General features: G+C 38.8%; 6 protein-coding genes across 6 annotated transcripts; 4 read left to right on the top strand and 2 right to left on the bottom strand.

The window, feature by feature from the left end:
* Positions 1-137: 137 nt before the first annotated feature.
* RHIMIDRAFT_263547 (uncharacterized protein) lies at positions 138-3,085 on the top strand. Its single transcript, XM_023611680.1, has 7 exons — positions 138-412; positions 483-1,617; positions 1,673-1,749; positions 1,809-2,178; positions 2,236-2,593; positions 2,650-2,766; positions 2,815-3,085. Exons 1-7 carry the CDS (start codon positions 176-178, stop codon positions 2,966-2,968), a joined length of 2,448 nt encoding a protein of 815 aa, XP_023463039.1. The 5' UTR covers positions 138-175; the 3' UTR covers positions 2,969-3,085.
* An 82-nt stretch (positions 3,086-3,167) lies between these two features.
* Positions 3,168-9,157, top strand: RHIMIDRAFT_315575 (uncharacterized protein). The gene is made up of 6 exons (XM_023615008.1): positions 3,168-3,516; positions 3,572-5,773; positions 5,826-7,666; positions 7,688-8,827; positions 8,882-9,024; positions 9,094-9,157. The coding sequence occupies exons 1-5, from the start codon at positions 3,200-3,202 to the stop codon at positions 9,001-9,003; spliced, it is 5,622 nt and encodes a 1,873-aa protein (XP_023463040.1). The 5' UTR covers positions 3,168-3,199; the 3' UTR covers positions 9,004-9,024; positions 9,094-9,157.
* A 343-nt stretch (positions 9,158-9,500) lies between these two features.
* Positions 9,501-10,769, top strand: RHIMIDRAFT_246294 (uncharacterized protein; the record flags this gene model as incomplete). The annotated part of the gene is made up of 1 exon (XM_023610295.1): positions 9,501-10,769. The coding sequence occupies one exon, from the start codon at positions 9,501-9,503 to the stop codon at positions 10,767-10,769; it is 1,269 nt and encodes a 422-aa protein (XP_023463041.1).
* A 140-nt stretch (positions 10,770-10,909) lies between these two features.
* RHIMIDRAFT_285907 (kinesin heavy chain) lies at positions 10,910-14,176 on the bottom strand (the record flags this gene model as incomplete). The annotated part of the gene is made up of 10 exons (XM_023613324.1): positions 10,910-11,263; positions 11,313-11,759; positions 11,809-12,132; positions 12,180-13,028; positions 13,088-13,317; positions 13,371-13,514; positions 13,574-13,730; positions 13,782-13,855; positions 13,907-14,003; positions 14,057-14,176. The coding sequence occupies 10 exons, from the start codon at positions 14,174-14,176 to the stop codon at positions 10,910-10,912; spliced, it is 2,796 nt and encodes a 931-aa protein (XP_023463042.1).
* Positions 14,177-15,382: 1,206 nt separating this feature from the next.
* RHIMIDRAFT_50780 (splicing factor 3B subunit 5/RDS3 complex subunit 10) lies at positions 15,383-16,071 on the bottom strand. Its single transcript, XM_023615342.1, has 5 exons — positions 16,052-16,071; positions 15,967-16,000; positions 15,868-15,913; positions 15,682-15,805; positions 15,383-15,634 (listed from the first exon to the last, which is right to left on the bottom strand). The coding sequence occupies exons 1-5, from the start codon at positions 16,052-16,054 to the stop codon at positions 15,587-15,589; spliced, it is 255 nt and encodes an 84-aa protein (XP_023463043.1). The 5' UTR covers positions 16,055-16,071; the 3' UTR covers positions 15,383-15,586.
* Positions 16,072-16,607: 536 nt separating this feature from the next.
* On the top strand, positions 16,608-18,716 carry RHIMIDRAFT_240842 (uncharacterized protein; the record flags this gene model as incomplete). The annotated part of the gene is made up of 2 exons (XM_023609461.1): positions 16,608-16,890; positions 16,948-18,716. 2 exons carry the CDS (start codon positions 16,608-16,610, stop codon positions 18,714-18,716), a joined length of 2,052 nt encoding a protein of 683 aa, XP_023463044.1.
* Positions 18,717-19,002: the final 286 nt, after the last annotated feature.

Genomic DNA, 19,002 nt, shown 5'->3' on the forward strand with positions numbered 1-19,002 from the left:
ATCAATGTTTGAAGGCTTCTTCTGATGAAACTTGTCAGGCTCCCTTTTCTTTCCCTTTTTAATGCCTCATTTTGAATATCCGACCAATGATAGTCATTTAAGTGATTCCCTTTTTTTTCTTTTGCTTTTCTCTCTCTTTTTATTATTCTTATTTATCTGAAATATCCAGTGGAATATGGATCCACCTCAAAAGATACCAAGGCGACGTCTAAGTCGTACAACGTCGTCTAAATATGGTGCTATTTCAGACGAGAATAAGAGACACTTAGAAGAGAATAGTAGTACTAGTCAACAGGATATCAATGGCCAAAGTCATAGTAGTGGTAGTCAACAGGAGGAGGACACCTCTAGTGACGAGCAATCGCCTCATCATCCTTTAGAACATGAACTGACGCTAAAGGACATTCAAGACGTAACGATATTCTACATTTTACCATCAGAAAAAAGAGACAAGAAACTGACACAAGCTTTTCATACTGTAGGCTATGAACAAGCAGCATCCGTTCGGTTTACCTCTTTGGAAACCTGCTTTATACAAAAAGTCTCGTTCAGTTGTTCGAAAAGCAAATAGCGCTCTTCATTCATCTCCGTCTTCCTCTTCCGAACTATTTTTGAATCCAGGCAATTTGCTATGGCTTCTCCTATTCGGTTGGTGGTTGGCGCTCATTATCTTTATTGTCTCTGTACCCTTTATTGTGTTTCATGATGCCTATGGTATGATTATGCGTGAACTCAGCTTATATCTCCTTTGGCCATTTGGACGATATGTAGAAAGGCTCATAGATATTACGCCTTCTATTATCAATGATCTGGAACGAGAACAGACAGAGCATTCTTTATTAATAGACGATAATGATGAATTTGAGACAGAAAGAGACGGATTGTTACACGGTCATAAAAAGAAAAAGAGATATAACTGGTTCCATGCAGTTGCAGAGACGCTCAAGTTGGGTCCTGCCGGTTGTTTGTACTATATAGTATTTTATACTGTAATCGGCCCACTCCTAATGTTGGTATCGTCTATCTGTTGGATGTGTGTGGTGACAGTGCCAATGGCAAAGCTCAACTATATCTTGGCTCGTCATCTTCGTCGTCATCCGCTCAGTCTTCGTTTCCGATCCAATAATGTGTCTGTTAGTGCTCATCACCCGACTGTCATCCTCTTGTGTACCTATCAGGCTGTTGGATGGCAGTACTACAAGTATACCTATGATGGTATTAACATCATGTTTATCAACTTACTGCCGTTGGTATTCTTTGTTATCTTTGACGAATATGTCCTGAAGGAACATTTGCCTGATTCCTTTATTACCTCAGCTCCCGTCATCTTTGGACTATCCTTGGCGTCTGTTATTCCTCTTTCATACTTTATTGGTATGGGTGTCAGCTCTATCTCCGCTCAAAGTAGCATGGGCTTAGGTGCTGTCATCAATGCAACCTTTGGTAGCATTATCGAAATTATTCTGTACGCTGCTGCCTTAATGGCCGGAAAAAGCCTACTTGTCGAGGGCTCTTTGATCGGAAGTATCCTTGCTGGTGTTTTACTTATGCCCGGTTGCTCCATGGTAAGCGGAGCTGTCAAAAGAAAAGAGCAGCGGTTTAATGCAAAGAGTGCAGGTAAAAAAAAAAATTACCCCTATTATTACAATAATAGTTTACTGATTGTCAACAGGTGTCACGGGAACAATGCTTATTATGGCTATTATAGGAGCACTGTCACCAACCTTGTTTTACCAATTTTTTGGCTCAGTAAGTAAAAAACATGCCACTTGATGTTTTCTCCTTATTCATCTTTTTTTTTTTTCTAGTTTGAGTTACGTTGTACAGGCTGTCCGGAGGATGTGGATAGCCACAATATGTCCTTGGCTTGCTCCCATTGTTACTATGATCAGTCTGATCCTATGCATGACCCGGTTTATCAAAATAATGTAAAACCATTCATGTACCTCTGTGCGGCCATTCTACCCTCTGCTTATATTATTGGTCTCTTATTTAGCTTGCACACGCATGCAGACATGGTGTGGAAGAATGCCACAACTAAACATAGTGTCCATGACATACCCACCCACCAGAAATTATATCCCATACATATCCTTCGCTCACAGCATTCAGATAGCCAACAGTATCAGCACCAAGAGCAGCCTAGTGAATCAACCTCGACCAACATTTTGATTCCAGGTAAGTGATCGAGTTATTTCGTGTGCTTTGCAAAATTGATGACACTTTACTTTTTAGCCACAATACAGAAGCAACCCAGTCCACCTTTAGTGACTGTAGTGCCACCATCAAATCAGTCATCTACGCCTATTGCATTTATACATGCTAAAGAGCCAGAAGAGGAAGAGGAAGAAGAAGCGGCTGCTGGTCATGATTCACCCAACTGGGGGAAAGGAAAAAGTTATACAGTTCTTTTTGGCTGCACTTTACTATATTCTATTATTGCTGAAGTCTTGGTACAAACGGTAGACCAGGTGATGGAAAAGATTGCTATTGACGAAAAGTTCCTCGGCCTTACATTGTTTGCACTTGTGCCAAACATTACTGAGTTCATGAATGCTATTTCTTTTGCTCTTTATGGAAACATTGTGCTAAGGTATATATCAAGAAAGGTAAAGTGGTTCACATCATCTAATTTAATTCTTTATATAGTATGGAAATTGGATCTGCCTATGCTTTACAAGTGTGTTTATTGCAGATCCCTGCTATGGTAGCATTTTCTATATGGTACAATTGGGGAAAAGAAGAAGTTAAACAATTCACATTCAAGTAAGAAGTAGTGTACCAAAAAAAAAGTCTTTCTTATACTTTAGATAGTCTTATATTTCCTCGCTGGGATGTCATTTCTGTAATATTTTCAGTATTTCTGCTGACTTATACATACCAAGAAGGAAAGTCCAACTATTTTAAAGGATCTATCCTCATCCTCAGCTATTTCGTACTTGTTGCTGGATTTTATTACGTCCCATAACCTCATATTTTCTCCTTGTACAATATCTCCTTTTCGTACATCTTTTTACTTCATATAAATAATACAGCAATTTCTCCCTATTCTAAATAAAAAAAATAGCTTTCTGTTAAACACACGTTACTTTAAACTACTCTCCCCTTTTTGTATCTGTTTTCTAATTGCATCGCTGTTTCATCCTCCTTGCATCCCATTCATCTTCTTTTTCTTTCTTTCCTTCTTTTTTGTTTTCTTATGGTAGACCACTGTTCTCATCAAGATCAAACACAAGTCAATATTAATCAAATACTTCAGCAACTGGAGGCAAGGTACAACGCAGATCAACCTTATATGAACCTGGGAAGCCATCGCTTAGTTGTCCTTAATCCTCATAAACCACTTGATCTACTGAATGATGCTACACTTGAAGTCTATGGTCAGCATGGATATAAAAACATTAGCTGCCAGCAGCCACAAGACGAACAGAGACTAGAGCCTCATATCTATGAGCTTGCTACAAAGGTCTATTTTTTGCTTCGAAGAAGGAACGAAGATCAAGCAATTATGCTAAGGTATGTATATATATTGCGACCCTGTTACTCATCACTCATGCATGCGGATCAACAGTGGTCTGTCAGGATCTGGAAAGTCTACCACACATCATCACTTGCTCAAGGAGCTACTGTATCTGTCGACTCATACAAAAAGAGACGAGAAGATCAGAAACCAGATCCTTGGAGCTAATACGATATTAAAATCTTTTCTAACAGCTGCAAGCTCACATGATACGTCTTGTTCGAATATATTTCAGACCTTACAGTTCAACAAACGAGGACATATCGCTGGATTGTCTAATTCCATTTTCCTACTTGACAAACATCGCTTGACTCGTGCCCATCTCTCAAATTTTACAGTCTTTTATCAACTTTTGGCTGGATCAACGGCAGATGAAAAGCAAGCGCTACATATAACGCATACCACCTTTAATTACTTGAAGCCATCAAACCAGCAAAGGCAACAAATGGATGACATTGCCTTTCAAGACCTCAAGTTTGCATTAAAGCAATGTGGATTCAAGACAAAGATAGTGGCGCAGCTGTGTCAATTACTCGCAGCCATTCTCCATCTCGGCAACATTCAGTTTGTCGATAAACGCCATTATAGATTATCAGAAAAAGACTTTGGCAATGGCTTAGAGAGCAGCCAGGGCTCGTGCAGAATCAAGAACAAGGAAACACTAGCGTTGGTTGCCGCAGCTCTGGGTGTTACTGTCTCTCGTTTAGAAAACACGCTAACGCATCAATCAAAGCTAATCGGAAATGAGTTCTGTACTGCATTTTTAACTGTAGATTTAGCAAATCAGCAGCGTGACAACTTGGCACAAACACTGTATACCACGCTCGTCTACTGGATAGTCACAACAATGAACCAACGTCTTGCGAGAGCCGAAGATAATACGATTCGCACAATCAGTATTCTGGATACGATGAGTCTAAATTCATCAGGCGACTTTCACAGTTTATGTAGCAACTATGTGTTGGAACAGTTACAGCAGCACATGCTCGAGCTGTCGTTTGAACAAGAGCATGTAGAGCCAAGACCTACAACGATACTATTCCATGGAAGCTCTGGTTTATTTGCATGCTTGAACAATGAGTCAAGACGTATGGAAAGTTATGCGCTTGATGCTACAGATAGCAACTTTCTATCATTACTTTTCCAAAGAAAAAAGTCATCTACTGATTATCGCGCATTATTAGATCCATCCACTCCATCCTATAGCTTCGCAATTAAACACTTTGAAAGTTATGCTACTGATTACTCGATAGATTCCTTTTTAGAAAACAATCTAGACACTATCTCGCCTGACTTTGTTCATTTACTTAAAAATAGCTGTACAAACATGTTTGTTGCCGAACTGTTCAATATCAACACATCGTACTGGATTACTGAAACGCATCCTAGAGATAGTTCAACGATCATTAAGGCACAGTTGCCTCTTTGGCCTCCTGAACCAGCAGAAAGCCGAGAGTCAAATCGACTTGACAACGAAGATCAGCCTGCAAGTAAGCAGCCAAACAGTAGCTCCAAAAAAGGAACGCAAACAGTGCTAGACCAAGTGAGCAAAGGACTGGATTACTTGAAGCGAAAATTGGCACCTATGCAGGTATTTGAAGTTATTCATATACAACCTAACGCGCAGCAGAAACCCAACTTGTTTGAAGATGACCATGTCGTACATCAGTTGAATTGCTATAAAATTGTAACACTAATGAACCATGCTTCAGATGCCGTATACAGTTATACTTATGAGCAAATGTGTGAGCGGTATGGACCCTTGATAGATCAGGATGGTGCAAATGAAGATAAAGCGATCATATCAGAATGGGCAAAGTCAAGGCAATATACAGAGAGAGAAGTCAAGTTAAAGGCAGACTCGGTCGAGCTCTCCTTTAGTGTGTGGAAATCACTTGAAAACCAACTACGTACTCTAGAGAAAGAAGTGAGTCTGCGAGAAAAAGAAAGGCAGGCTACGTTGGAAGCAGAAAAAGAGAGGGCAAGGTATGCCGCCATGATAGCCGCTACAGAAGCAGAGGAAGCAACCTTACAAGAAACAACAGAATCAGCAGCTCAGAACATAGACGCTCCTAATGCAGCCATGTCTATAGACCCATGGTCTAATGAATGTAATCCGTTTGCTGATGATTACAAGTCTGAATTTACTGCCGAAGATGATCAGACGTTTATTGACTATCAGCTCAACTCATTTGAAGACAGAAAGAGCGACTGGTATGAGGAAGAACAAGAAGAAAAGGTTCTTTCTGAAGGGTAAATATATAGAGCATACAATTGCTGTTAATATACTAATACAAGTCTCTAGGTATGGACCCAATTTAGATATGAGCGAGATGATGAAAGATAATAATGTTCAGCCTGAGGAGCAAATAGAAGAAGTGACTATCACCAACATTCGAATATGGTGGACAAGATTCGTTTATTTTTCTACATGGTGGATACCATCCTCAGCTTTGAAATATATTGGAAGAATGCCAAGAGAAGATGTACAGATGGCATGGAGAGAGAAAGTAACGCTATGCATCTTGATCTTTTTCTTTTCTGCTGGTGTTATATTCTGCATAGTCGGCCTTGGCATCATCATTTGTCCCGAAGCCAAAGACCTTTACACAGCGCAAGACGTGCTTAATCACCAAAGTATGAACGATTACTGGATTAGTATAAGAGGAAAAGTGTACGAGGTGACAAAGTTTGTAGCAGAGGACCATGGATCTCCACTTGCCATGACCACAAGCTCCAGTTTAGAATCCCTTGCAGGAAGGGACCTGTCCTACACATTTCCACCACCCCTAACAGTTGCATGTCCTGGACTGGTTGAGGATAACTCGATTGTGGTTACACCCAACGAATCCATTGTTCTTGGTCCATTCGTTCACTTTTCTGGTGCTCAGCAACCCGACAAGACCTTAAAAAACCTTCGGAATCCTGACTGGCTCACCAAGCAATTCGAGCCAATTATGACTCCTTACAAAAAGGGAGACCTGGTTATATCCATGAAGCAAATGAAGAATGATTTCAAGAGCTGGGGAAGGCTTATAGCTGCCATTGATGAGCGTGTTTATGATTTGACAGACTACATGGCTACGGCTCGTCGCTTTCAAACACCGGGTATCAACAACTATCATTATCTGCATCCGTCCGTCGAAAACCTATTTGTGCAATTCGGAGGCAGTGACATCACTGAAGAGTGGAAGCACCACACTACTTCCATGGATGATACAACAAGAGCACGCAACTTGGCATGTCTGAATAACGCATTCTATGTGGGCCGCCTTGATTTCCGTGATTCTGCTCGATGTACGTTTGCCAACTATCTGTTACTAAGTTTCGCCTTGGTGCTTTCCGTAGTTATTGTCATCAAATTCCTGGCTGCCTTGCAATTTGGAGGCACTCCGACACCAGAAGACCATGACAAATTTGTGATCTGTCAAGTTCCGTGTTACACCGAGGACGAGGAATCTCTAAGGAAAACCATCAATTCTCTTACAGCCATGACATATGACGATAAACATAAACTGCTTTTCTTGATCGCTGACGGAATGATTATTGGTAGTGGTAATGACCGGCCAACGCCTCGTATCCTACTTGATATTTTGGAACATGATGAAGATGACGAGCCTGAAGCTTTCATGTTCAAGTCAATCGGCGAAGGTTCAAAGCAATTAAATTATGGAAAGGTGTATTCTGGTGTATATCAACATGAAGGACATGTAGTTCCCTATGTTGTCGTAGTAAAAGTTGGCAAACCTACTGAACGAACCAAGCCTGGTAACAGAGGGAAGAGAGATTCGCAAATCATTTGTATGAATTTCCTAAGTAAAGTTCACTTTGATGCCGAGATGTCGCCACTGGAACTGGAAATATATTACCATATAAAGCATATTATAGGCATTGACCCTAGTCTTTACGAGTATATTCTCATGGTGGATTCGGATACAGAGGTCTATCCTGATGCATTAAACAGGCTTGTTTCATGCATGCTACATGATAGTCGTGTTATTGGTCTTTGTGGAGAAACAGAGTTGGGTAACCAAGATAGGTCATGGATAACCATGATCCAAGTCTATGAATATTATATATCGCATCATCTTGTAAAGTCCTTTGAATCCATATTTGGCTCCGTTACTTGCCTACCAGGCTGCTTCTGTATGTATCGTATTCGTACAGCAAATAAGCATATTCCGCTTATAGTATCTCCCAACGTTATTCAAGCTTACTCAGATAACCGAGTAGACACATTACACAAGAAGAATCTACTACACTTGGGTGAAGACAGATACCTGACAACACTCATGATGAAAAATTTTCCCGAGTACAAGATGATGTTTACACCATATGCAAAATGTAGAACAGTAGCACCTGACGAATGGCGTGTGTTATTATCACAGCGCCGTCGCTGGATTAACTCAACAATTCATAACCTGCTGGAGCTTGTGATGTTGCCCGAGTTATGTGGATTCTGTTGTCTTTCAATGAGATTCGTAGTAATGACAGACTTGATAGGTACCATCACCTTACCTTCATCTGTGATCTATTTGATCTATTTAATCTACACAGTCGTGTCCGGTGCTGGGCCGATTCCCACAATAGCACTTGTTACCCTCGTGGGAGCGTACGGCCTACAGTCTCTGATATTTTTGTTTAAGCGACAATGGCAGCATATTGGATGGATGATCATATACATATTGGCTATTCCTATATTCAGCTTCTTTATCCCAGTGTATGCATTCTGGCATTTTGACGACTTTTCTTGGGGAAATACAAGAGTTGTTGTTGGCGACAATAAGAAGAAGCAGATCATTGTTACAGACGACGAAAAGTTTGACGAAAAGATGATTCCGATGAAGAAATGGTCACAGTATGAGAAGGAAATGCAAGAAGCGGCAATGCTTGAGCAAGACGCACTCTCGGGTTACTCTTCGTACGGCCGATGCTCATGTGATGATTATAAAGGCGAGAATGACTCGCTTTCGTACCGTAGTCAATACATTTGTCGCTATCATCAAGAAGCGTACGAGAAGCCAGTGCACAATTATTATAGTACTGATTACAATCATTCATTCAACAATCTATCTGTTCACACAAGCCAACTCCTTCCTGAATCTCTCCCGAATGTTGAGCCTATGGGCGAGCTTTCTTTAGAATTTTCCTCTGTTTTAAAACCTGTAATGTCTCCTAACCAAGAGCAGCAGATAGATGAAAAGGGAAAACCAAAATACGTGATGCTACCTGAAGATGATGAAATCGAGAAAGAAATCTATACGATTCTCACTACTAGTGACCTAATGACTTTAACCAAAAAACAAGGTAAATACAGGATATATATAGTACTGGAAATGTTTAACAGTCTTATATCCTTAGTGCGAGATAAACTATCCGAAATCTTTGGTATAGATTTGACTATAAAGAAGGACTTTATTAATTCGGTCATCGAGAGACTGTTAGAGAGCGATGACATCTTGAATGCACTCCAATCATTATAGAAACTAGGCAACATAATAAAGCTTTTATTTAGTTGCATCAAATAGATATTATCAATTTGTACAAATGATCCAAATGGTGTATAATATTACCTTGAGTTGTACGCTGTGCACCGTTTAACCACATTCAAGTGTATGAGACTCATAAAAACTTCGGCATACTATCACGCACTGCTAAGGGAAGGATATACGCTTATGCTTATTTTCAAACAGCGAAAAACAATACATTTCACAAAATACTAAATATTTAATAGCTGATCATGTTATGAGATTGATAACAGGCGATGTTCTTGTTGACTTATGCTGTATTGACCACTGTCAGTACAAGCTTTTTGTGTGACAATTTAGATCCTCAAATAGAAACTCTGCTGAGGTTCATTTTATCCAATGAATTTCACTGCATGAACTATAATTTGGCAGAAATGACTTCATAAGGTGATTTTTTTCAATTCCCACAGGCGTCTTTTTCTTTTTCTTTTTTCTTTTCTTTTTTTTCAACAATGTATGTTAATAACTCCCACTCAGAGCTTCCCACGGTTAAGGAAAATCAAGATGTATTAACCGAAAGCTTTGCAAGAAAGTTATCCATTTCGTCCCTCTCTTCACCTTCAGTAGACATACACGGTCAAGCTGTTCCATCTGACATTCTTGTTGCTCTATTAGACAGACCAACAGAAATGGTACAGCTGGTTTCGCGTAACCGTCAGTTTTACGACGCCATACAGCATTACATCACTGAGACACAAGGCGAACACGCTTGGCAACGATTTCAAGAGATACTTTATAAGCCTAGAGAGAAGCTGCCGGACCGTGCATGGCTTACGTGTATCAGTCACTACCTTGCGCATAATTCGATATTTTTATCAAAATTTAAAGAAATTGTGGGATATACAGAAGATACACCTGAAACAATCTCACCACCGTTTCATTATAAAATGAGTACTTCCAGTAGCACCGCGTCCTCAAATACAAGTCGTCGTAGAAGCCGAAGGCTCTCAGCAAGAAGCTTTGATCTTGATTGGCCAGAAGAGGATAGTATTATTGAAGAAGAAGCTCCTGAGGTCCCAGAAGGAATGTTTACGGACGAAGAACAGTTTTATCAGCAAACGACGCCTGTCGGACAACAGCAGCCTAGACGCAGACGTTCTTCCTATCATGCTTTTCAATCTGAGCCTCATCCGACATTTGTGGAATCAAAGATTGATGAAGTTGAAGAAGCAGAAGTTGAAAGTGGCAACGAAAGTGACCATCTCAGTGAATTGCTGGACAATGACGAAGATGATGATGATTATAACAGTGAGGCGAATTTACAGCGAATCAGCCATGATAGCAGTCGTCAGCCTACCTTTAAAGACCGAACGAGGAATAACATGGGTTTGGTCCGAGTACGAGACTATCCTGATGTGCAGACTAGCTTACCCAATGTTTACCCTGCCTTTTTCCGTAAGGCTAAACAAATCTTATCACTTGCACCCTCCTCACGTCAATTTTCGGCAAATGTACGTAGAAATTCGATCCTGGAGGGTGGAATGCCTGCAAGCCCAGTAATAGATTTGGATGAGCCTCGAGTACAAACTTGCTCAGATAATGAAGAAGATGAAGAGAGCGATCATTTGACTCAGCTTATATGTACAACGCGAAGACAACAACCTGATGATTACCTATGGTTAAATAATGTTATGGAGGTCTTGGGCGATTGGCCAGAGTTGGTTGATGGTCTGAAAGATATCATTGACGATGCATTAATTGACCACCGCCAGAGCCGTTAAACTTTTGTTTTCTTTTATAATTGCAGTAATAAAGAATGCTTTCAATAAACACAAAGAGAAAGAGAGGATCTTTAATGTACTATTTAGATATATGTATATGTATATAGAAAGTTTGTATAAAGAAAGAGAGGGGTATCCATTTATCTCGAACCAATAATACCGGAAATCCAAGAAGTACGCTTGTTTTTCTCTGTAGGCGAAGCAGGGGCAGTTTCGTCTTGATGAACTACAGCACCAGCGCCTCCACCACGAATGGGCTTGGCTACGCGTCCACTGCTTATTATTTGACCAGCTTGCTGTTTCTGTTGTGAAGCTTGCTGAAGTCGTTCCCTTGCAGCTCTCAGTTGTCCTTCGAACTTGTGATTTTGGTTGATCAGTTTCTCTTGGGCGTCTTGTAGCAATTGCTCAAGGCTTAGAATTCGATCATTGCGTGCAATCAATTTACGCTCGGCAACTCCAACTTCTTTCTTTAGTGAAGAATTTTGCTCGACAAGCTATATAGATTTAGAAAAAGATGAAACTATTCTCTTTATGAACAATTACCTGTTTTTGAACGTTCTTCAACTGCTCGAGATTACGTTCCAAGATAGCCATCTTTTGTTGCTGAGCTTTATTATTACTTGCTCTCAACACATTGTTGTACTGTTCTCGTGTTTCGTCCAGAGACATTTCCAATTCTACCACCTTCTCACAGCGAAGCTGTAAGTCGCGCATGAGTGCTTTTTTCATGGATTCAAAATCAGCCAAGTCCTTGGCCATGGCTTTCCGCATACGCTCAATCTCTTGCTCACGTTCAGAGTAGGCGGTGGATGCAGTAGGAGTTTGCTCAGCAAGTGTTTTTTGAAGGCTGTCAGTAGCTTCTTTCAAAGATTGCAATGCTTGTGAAAGATTGTTGATGTTGTCTCCCTTTGAGTTAATTTCTTTCTTTAGTTTTTCTATTTCTTCTTGCTGAAGTTCCTTCTTTGAAGCATACTGACTTTCCAATTTAGTCTGTACATAATGATGAGTCTTTTGTTTAGTTTTTAAGGTGCATCTTTACCTTGACAGCAGAGATAGCCACTTCAATGTCTGCATTCTTTTTAGCAGTAGCCTCTTCTTCTGCAATTGTTTTGTCCAGTAATTCTTCATATTCCTGTTCAAGTTTCTTCAAGCGTTCATCAAGCTCAACCTTCTTCTTTTCAAGTACTTGTTTTTCATCTTGAAGGGTATCGATAGCTTTTGTGTGCTGTTCCAACAATATTTGAGAGTCAGCAAGATCACGACGAAGGGCAGCTGCTTCCTCTACAGTTAGAGGCAAGCTTCCCTCAGCCTCAAGCTTGTTGACTGATTCACGAATTTGACGTTCTTTTTGGTTGATCTCACCCTACAATGTGTTAGGCTATGCAACCTGAAAGGGCGCCTTTTATTTACCGAGGGATCCCACTTGTTCATCATTTGTGCTATCAGATCTGCCTTCTTCTTTTCTTTATCATTATCAGTGCTGTCTTTATAAGCCATACGGACTTCTTGCAGATTTCTTCGAAGCTCTTCAAGTTCATTCAAAAGCTCTTGATTGGCTTCCTTCAAAGAATCAACGTTGATAGCATTTTCTCGGCTTTCAAATGATATCTTCTGAAGCTGTAACTTCAATTCACTCAGTTCATTAGACATCTGCTGGTTTTCTTTGGTAATAAGAGCTTCATGCTCTTTGTAATAATTGACTTCCTCTTTCAATGAGTCCAGCAGCTTTTCGCGATTGGCAAGTTCAGTTTCCTTTTCAGCAATTTGATCCATCAATTCATTTTCACGCTTCAAGAGTTCTTCACGTTCATCTTTCTCCAAAACAACTGAAGGAGTTGTGGGCCGAGATGCATCATCAACTGGAGTGGAAGGTTTAAAACCGGATGCAGGAGGCAATGCAGAATAATCGCCCTTATTAATTTTATCTAAAGATACCCATTTTTCTTCTGGCAGAGTATTACCAGTACGCCAGACGTTTACCTCACCCTCTAAAGCGGCAATATAAGTTTGGAAAGTCATTGTTTCTGTCTTGGCCTTTTTGAGCAGAGCCTTTAGTTCGGCAGGTGATAGGTCAGCATTGACCTTGGCCTTGTTCTTGATTGTCTTTGCACGCATACCAAATCTTAAGGTAGACACTGTTTCGGCTTCATTAAAAGAGGAAGGCGAACAGTTGATGATCAAGGTTGTGCGAGAGTTACCACCCAAAGATTCTTGGAGGATACGTGTCAACTTAGAGTCACGGTAGGGAATATGGCTGGACTGTGCATCGCAATCGTATGAGTTACACATTCGACTGCAGATTTATATATGCTGCATACCTTTCCATCTGTTAAGGAATTAATGACCATACCCAGGGCAGTCAGAGATTTATTAATCTTTTTAGCTTCTTCCAATGTCTGACCGGATGCACCTGTCTTGCCTACTTTTTCGGAACCGGCCAAATCAACCAAATAGAGCTTACCGCTCTTTGCAGCACCTGTATCCAAGTTCTTTTGTGTGATGGTAATCACGACAATAGAATGAGATCGAGAGCTTTCAGCGTTCATGTCTACAAGAGTATATTAGTTAACAGTACGCAGTGCTGTCATGTTGATACCATACGTGTATAAGCAACCATACGGTTTGCACTACCATTTTTCATGGCTTGATATACTTCATCTTTGTTTGCTACATAAATCTCATATAAATCTTTTACGTAAACACCACGCGTCTTATCCTCATGGATAGCCAAGTTGTCATTGGATGCTAATAAAAAAAAGATGAGGTTATCTACATAGCCTAATGCTTGTGGTTGCTTTTCTTACGATTAAATAAATCACGAACTTTTTCCATATAAATTTCCATATAAGAAACTTTGACAGTGAATTCCAAATTACTTGGTGCATCATTGATACTTGCGAATATTTGTTCGACAATACGTGGGATAATACCCTTTGTTTGGGGATTATCGATATCTGCACCCTATTGATTTTGATATTAGCTATAAACAAATAAAGTTAAGCTTTATCTTACCATCATTGTGAATGTTTTACCAGAACCTGTTTGACCATAAGCAAAGACAGTACCGTTATAACCAGCAGTGACATCTAATGAATGGGGATTAGAACTTGATAGTTATAACAAGTTGTTCATGTTACCATCTACTATGCTTTTGATAGAATATTCAAATACATCCTGTTGGGGTGTATTCATGCCAAATACTTTATCAAAAGCAAAACTAGACGTAGTTTCACCCTAAAACATATATGAGATTATTGTTGTTTTTAATACATATTTTATTTATTTACCTTTATGGTTACTTGAGTTCCCTCTTCGTCAATCTCAATAATTGGGACACCACCTTCTCTTACTTCAAGAGCATTCTGAGGACGGAAACGACAGACAACTTTAATATTATTTCCCGACATGTCAACTTGCTCTCTTTTGTTAAACTATGTTTACAGAGAGAAAGGAAGAAAAAAGAGAGGTACAAAAAAAGGGAAAAAAGGTTTCAATGTTTAAAAGGGAGTTTCAAAAATGAAAAAAAGGGGGTGGCAAATAAGTATAATGTATGTGAGAATATTGTAATCTGTCTCAAGAAAAAGGGCTCAGTTTCAGTAGAAATAGCGCAAAATAAGGAGGGAAAACTAGACTTTACAAGGCATCTGCATCTTTCATGTTTGTATAAAAATAAGGCGTGTGACCTAGCCAAAGAGAAAGGTTTAGCGGAAGTCACGAGAGTTTTCCAAAGTACACAGACAATCTTGAGTACAGTCTGAGACCTGCAGCTTTAGCCAATAAAAAGAGAAAGCAAAGAAGCGATGTTTTGGATATAAAGGATATAGTTATTGACCCAAGGGAATTAAAATGGATAAAATGAAATCGTGTAGTTGAAACAATACTCAAACAGGTCATGTTCCCATTATATCTTGACAAGCTACAGTAGTTGAATCACATGGTAATAAATGTTCCCATATCAGAACTATCATTTGACTATTACACTCTTTACCAAATTCAATACCGCATTCGGCTAGTATTAAAGTCGATGATAGAAATAGGGTCAAGCTTCGCGGTAAGAATGATGAGTGGTTCAACTGGAAATGGAAATTGTTCGCGATAAAGCCCACAAAGAGAAGATATGACCATAGTTTCTATATGTTCCGATTAACAGGCAAGGGCATCTATGCGTTTTTCGAAATAGCACACCTACGATATCCTGAGTCTCTGGAAGACCTTTCATCATTCACTTCTCTAGGGAACTTCAAGAAGCTGCTGGTGGTAAATGATGCTTTTGCTCTTGGGCCAAAAATTTCTGTATTTTACCGTATTTAAACGTTTGCCTACATGACAACTTTGAAAATTTTCTAAGAAAACAAACAGGACAAGCACTTCTTTGTTAATGAACCTTATTGATTCTGCTCATATGAATCATACTTTGATATGGGCAAAAAATGTCAGGTTTCCCACCGTTGTATGCTGCTTAGTGCTATCTTTCAGTATGACTACCATCTGAACAACTATAAACATATCTTCCCTTTGCGGGCTTCTTTATTGAAGGCGACGCCCGTCTCCAGCTGAACCACTCATCATTCTTACCGCGAAGCTTGACCCTATTTCTATCATCGACTTTAATACTAGCCGGATGCGGTATTGAATTTGGTGAAGAGCGTAATAGTCAATTACAAGAGGTATTGCTTAATTATATATTATTCAGATAAGTTATAACCATTACTCATTTACAATCCCATAGCTTATCAGAGAATGAATAGATCATTTTTGCATAAATTTCTTTAATGAGAGGTTATCTGATTATCTTTATTTACACATCTGCAACTCCATTACTGCTCTTCCTTTACTGGCGGAGGTCCACAGGGTTGAAGCATTTTCTATAGAATAATTTAGGAAAAAGAATATACCAATATGAAATCTATACCTCCAAAAGATTATTCTTTACTCTTGCCTTGGTTTCATTTTCAGCAACTGAGAAGTATGAAAGTAAAGAATTATGTCCAACAAAAGATGCTAATGAATCTCTGTGTTGATTTGTTAACCATTCACTAATATCATTGTTATTATTGTTATTATTATAATCTCTCTCTTTTTTTTTTTTTTTTTTTACTATTTGTTGGTATCAGCATGTCCAGTTCCAACATATTTTGATTGTACTTTTATAAAGAGATTAGTTGATGTGTGTGTAGTTATAGTCTATTTTAGTTACAATGTTCAATTTGACTATTGATATTAAAACGATCCTATATGAATGTGTCAACAATGACCACATGTCTTCACTCGTCATTATTTACCATAATGTAGAGAAGAAAAAGGAAAAAGAGTGAACGTGACTATGATTTCACTGCAGCAAATAAAATGAGTTTCCCCTCTTTTTTTTTTGATGATTGATTATGTTAGATTAATAACAAATAGACGTTAAAGTTTGCACGTCTTTACGTTTATAGCTTGCTTTAGACAAAGTATAGATAAGTTCATATTTATTTCGCACGCGTAATTTATCAGATCAAAGGTTTATGTCTGTATATACTCTTGTTTCTCTCTCTCTCTCTCTCTTTCTCCCTCTTTGTTCTTTTGATCACATATAGACAAGTGTACATACTGAAGAGATCAAAAGAACTGCGGACATTCACAACAAAATGCTGTCGTAGCAACAGATTTGATTTAATTTTTGACTTTTTTCTTTTTGCATATTTATTTCTCTCTTTTTTCTTTCCCTTTTCTCTCTCTCTTTTTTTTTTCTATACCAAAAATACTTGTATCAGTCTTCATTATAATTCATTCTTGGTTTTTATTATAAAACGCGCGCAACGAGGAATATATCATCTTTTTTAATTCCTTATTTTTACAATGGGTCAATCAACAAGCGTAGAAACCACAAAGAACACAGAGGATGAAGAAGAACAAACACAGGATAAAAGAGCAAGAAGCAAGAAATTTGACCTGAAGAATATAAATGATCACGCTCAAGACGACGTCACTCAGTCTCCGACTGATTCATTCTTTCCAATTATGAATACCGCTGAAGCCCCCTCAGATGAGACGGTGGCCATGTCTTCATCTGTTGTTGAAACAACAAGTTCATTAAAAGAGAATTCTTTTAAATCAAATAGAAATGCTAATAATTCAGTTGGTATTGGTTAAAATAAAGTGGTTTAATAATAACTTTATAACTTTTATATTTTTATAGGTATTGCATCAAAGATAATCCCTAAAAGACCTTGGTCAAGTTATCATCTGTTTCAATTAGCAAATACAACTACCAACAACAGTATAAGTGATAGTAAAGCAAGAATGATACGTTCACCAAGAATTAGGCCAAGGGAAACCAAGGGCACTGATACCAAATCAAAGGCGAGAATCAAGTTTGCTGAACCACCCAAGCCGATATTCAATAACAACAGGCACCAGTTAGAGAAACTAGCCAAGCAAAATGCAGAAATAGACGAAATAATCACAATGCTTCATCACCATAAAATATCTGAAGATGAGCCTATTATTAATCAAACAAACGATTATGTACCTTCTTCTGAATTTCAATTCTCATTTCCTACAGCCAACAACAATGGTACCTATATACCTCGACAGCAATACCTAGTTCCACCACCACCACCAGTTATTATTAACGATGAAGAAGATGAGGATGAGGATGAGGATGAACTACAACATGATAATAATAATAATAATAATAATAATCAATTCAAATATGATGTGATTAAGAATAGAAAGATCTTGCCGCTGCCAAAACGTAAACTAAGACGCAATCTTGATTCAACGTCAGGAATAAGCAGTAATGGATCTTCAGCTTTATCTTCACCTATACCAAGCCTACCTTCTTCCCCTTTTACCTTTTCATCTGATAAACCTATGCCCAAGGTATCCTTTCTTACAGATGCCAGTCGTAACTTGTTACAACAACAACAGCAGCAGCAACAACAACAACAATATCAAGGACAAGTTCAACAAACGCAACAACAGTCTCAGCAGCAACAACAGGATTCGTCCAATGTAGGCAGTGCTGTAGATAGTACTCACAATAGAAAGGATAGACCAAACATGTCAAAAAAGATAAAGAGCATGGAAAGGGTACACACGACACTATTGAACGATGAGGTAACCATGATTGGCAAACGAAAAGAAATCACTTCAAATAATCCCGTGTTCAAGTCACCACCAAAGATGGAAGTCTTTACGAAATACAATCCTCCAAAAGTGTTTGATTTCGCCAATTTCAACTTTCAATTCAATCCAGATCTTAATAACAATAATAATAGTAGTAGTAATAGCAGTAATGAAACAAAAAAGATGATTCAGAATACCCATAAACCAACAACAACCCCTTTTATTGCACCAGATCAGCCTATGTCTACTGCTACATCCAATGATCCTAGTACGAATACCACTACGTCAACCACTATACCAACTTTTGGCCAACATGCCACTTCGGGCAAGCCTATAAAAGGATTAGAAACTAAAAAGATCTTGAATGCTAAAGCACCCTCTGCTGCTATAAAACGGCCTTCTATCAGTCAACCAACCAACACGACAACAAATAATAGCACAAGCACAACTACGGCCAAAGCCAAGATTAAGCAAGAAGGCGAAAGTAAAAAGAAGACAGCTACTTCCAATAGTAAATCAAACAAAAAGAATAAGAAATCAAAAAGCAAGAAACCAGAGGAAGCTTCACCAGGAGGGTTCCTGTCGTCTGACATTACATTATTTGAGAATCCTCTTTCTGATGATTGGATATGCTTCTTTTGTCAATTTGATATCTTTTGTCGTGGATTTGAAGATGCAAAGAAAAAGAATGGTTATTACAGACGAAAAAAGGAAAGACTACGCAGAGCAAATGAGGCAAGAAGGATAGCAGCGGGTGGTGGTGGTGTAGAGTCTTCTGAGGAGCAATTGGAAGAAGAACATCGTCATTATCATCATCACCATCACCATCATGCATAAGATACATTGGCATTATATACTTTATTAATCATATATACATTTCTGTAAATTTGTGTTTACGATTCACCTCCCTTCCCTCCTTTTTTTTTTTCTCTTTGATTTCTTATATCCTTTTTGTACATTTTTTATTATTATTTAGGAGAGCTTAAATAAAACCTTTTACATACTTACTCAATTCAGTTCCATCACGTCGTATGTATCCAATTGTCCAGCAGGACTGTTTTCATGTCTCTGTGTCACTTTATGCTCAAACTCTTCAATGATATCCCAATCTGGATGATCATGC

Source organism: Rhizopus microsporus, assembly GCF_002708625.1.
Source record: "Rhizopus microsporus ATCC 52813 unplaced genomic scaffold scaffold_18, whole genome shotgun sequence".
Classification (NCBI taxonomy): domain Eukaryota; kingdom Fungi; phylum Mucoromycota; class Mucoromycetes; order Mucorales; family Rhizopodaceae; genus Rhizopus; species Rhizopus microsporus.